The sequence below is a fragment of the Montipora foliosa genome, chromosome 6 (assembly GCF_036669935.1).
Source record: "Montipora foliosa isolate CH-2021 chromosome 6, ASM3666993v2, whole genome shotgun sequence".
NCBI lineage: Eukaryota > Metazoa > Cnidaria > Anthozoa > Scleractinia > Acroporidae > Montipora > Montipora foliosa.
This window is the reverse complement of record NC_090874.1, coordinates 43,177,111-43,178,888: the sequence shown is the minus strand read 5'-3', so window position 1 is coordinate 43,178,888 and position 1,778 is coordinate 43,177,111. Positions and strand designations below refer to the sequence as shown.

Below are 1,778 nucleotides of genomic sequence, written 5' to 3'. Positions count from 1 at the left end.
TATTATGTTTAAGCCAAGGCTGTAAAATTCCAACTCTTCAAATGATCTCCCCTAATTCTGATTTCCAGTCTCCTCAACTTATAAAACGTTTTGTGCTCGATTCAGGATATAGGCTAGAGTTCATATAATTATATTATTATTGAATGAATCATTCAGTTCCTGTAACTGAACCTCAGCTATGCACAGAAAGGCGAACTACTTGGTTGCCTGGTTTCAAGAAAAATATTGATAAATAGGAAAAAAAATAATGCAATATTAAGCTTATCAGAACAGAAATCTTACTTACCAGAATATAACATCAAAAGCCTCACAAACGTCAAATTCGAGATGGTTATCATTGTCCAAAAGGTTTCAAAAACACTTGGCCGGTGAAACACATACAGAAAACCTTCTGCAAGAAAATGACCTTCGTAACTATAAAATATATTTAATATCTTGTCAGTGGGTTCTCAGGAATGTTGTACGAGTGAGCTAAAGTACTAATTTAGATTTTTACCCAGACGACCTCAAAACCGCAAATTTAGCAGGACAGTGCCCCTTTCTCAAACGATTATCGTATTGATTGTAATGAATGACTTAGTCAGTCCTAGGATGTTGGAAAAGTCAAACTCTGAAGATGGAAGATGACTCATTCGTGTGGAATCAGAGCAACATTATTTACAACGGAGGGACAGCTAAACCGGAATTCACCTTAAGCATAACAGAAGAATTAGGGTATGAATTGCATCGTATCTGTGTCACAAGTCCACATTAGGCATCGAACTTGCTTTCTGAAGTGAGCTGTACTTATCAGTTTTTATCTTCCCGCTTGCTACATATTGATGGTAGATTGTGCATAATTAATGCTTGGAATGTTAATAAGTTAAAATAGAGTATGAACCGAAAATATTGGCATTTTAGAAGGCGGAAACAGCTCAACAGCAACCTCAACAGCAGTTTCAAGAATTTCCGAAACTTCGGGTATTGTTCGTGTGACATATATTTTTCGAAAAACAAAGGCAATTAAATCAGGCAGCATTACACTGTAACCCAGTGTAGTGCAGCCATTCGACAAATAATTTGCTTTTGCAGTTCTGTCTACTTTGAAATCCCTCTCTTTTCATTGCCCATCCCAACTAGCATTTATATCTGTCGCTTGATTTGAAGTCTGATTTCTGGGATCAAAACTACTTTTTAAAGAGTAAAAGCGAGACCTTGCAAAGGAATTTCAATCAACGTGGATTGACTACACCAAAATAAAACCAAGTTGCATTACCTGAAACAAAAATGATCACCAGTACAATCCAAGTAGCCTGCCTAGCTGGCGGTATTGGGAGAGGGGCGCTGTGAAATACCGCCTGCCCGTAAACTTAAGTTTTTTGAGTGCCGCCCACTTTGAATCCAATTACAAACAACCAATCAGAGTAAAGCTGTAATGCGAAACCAAGTTGTATATTACAAGTGTCAATATATTTGGGCGCCAAACTGAATAGCAGCATGCACGGAGATAGTAAACACAGATGTTGATTGGGAAAGTATGGAAAGGGTAGATACACCCAAGAAGCAAGTAAAATGAGGAAGACTGTCAAGTAAATCCGCGAACGATTGCTGTATATTACGTGAATGTAATGTCAGTGAAATTACAATTCGGAGATTATTTTAAAAACATCCTTTTATCGACCGAAAGCTTGTTTAAATCAAGGGGAAAATGAAGAGCCACCGATCGACGATGCAAACAAGGGAATCATCACACCTCAAACCAAGCACTCTCTGGCGGAATGTCGATTTGGTACCTAATT

The 1,778-nt window shown here is 37.9% G+C and overlaps 1 protein-coding gene across 1 annotated transcript in view; it reads right to left on the bottom strand.

Annotated features, from left to right (window-relative positions):
• LOC138007418 (scavenger receptor cysteine-rich domain superfamily protein-like) overlaps window positions 1-1,321 on the bottom strand; it is a 114,375-nt gene extending 113,054 nt beyond the window's left edge. The window contains exons 1-2 of the mRNA XM_068854314.1: window positions 1,256-1,321; window positions 287-391 (exon numbers count right to left, since the gene is read on the bottom strand). Coding sequence (XP_068710415.1) covers window positions 287-338 — 52 coding nt within the window. The 5' untranslated portion in view covers window positions 339-391; window positions 1,256-1,321. The remainder of the gene's footprint in view (window positions 1-286; window positions 392-1,255) is intronic.
• Window positions 1,322-1,778: the final 457 nt, after the last annotated feature.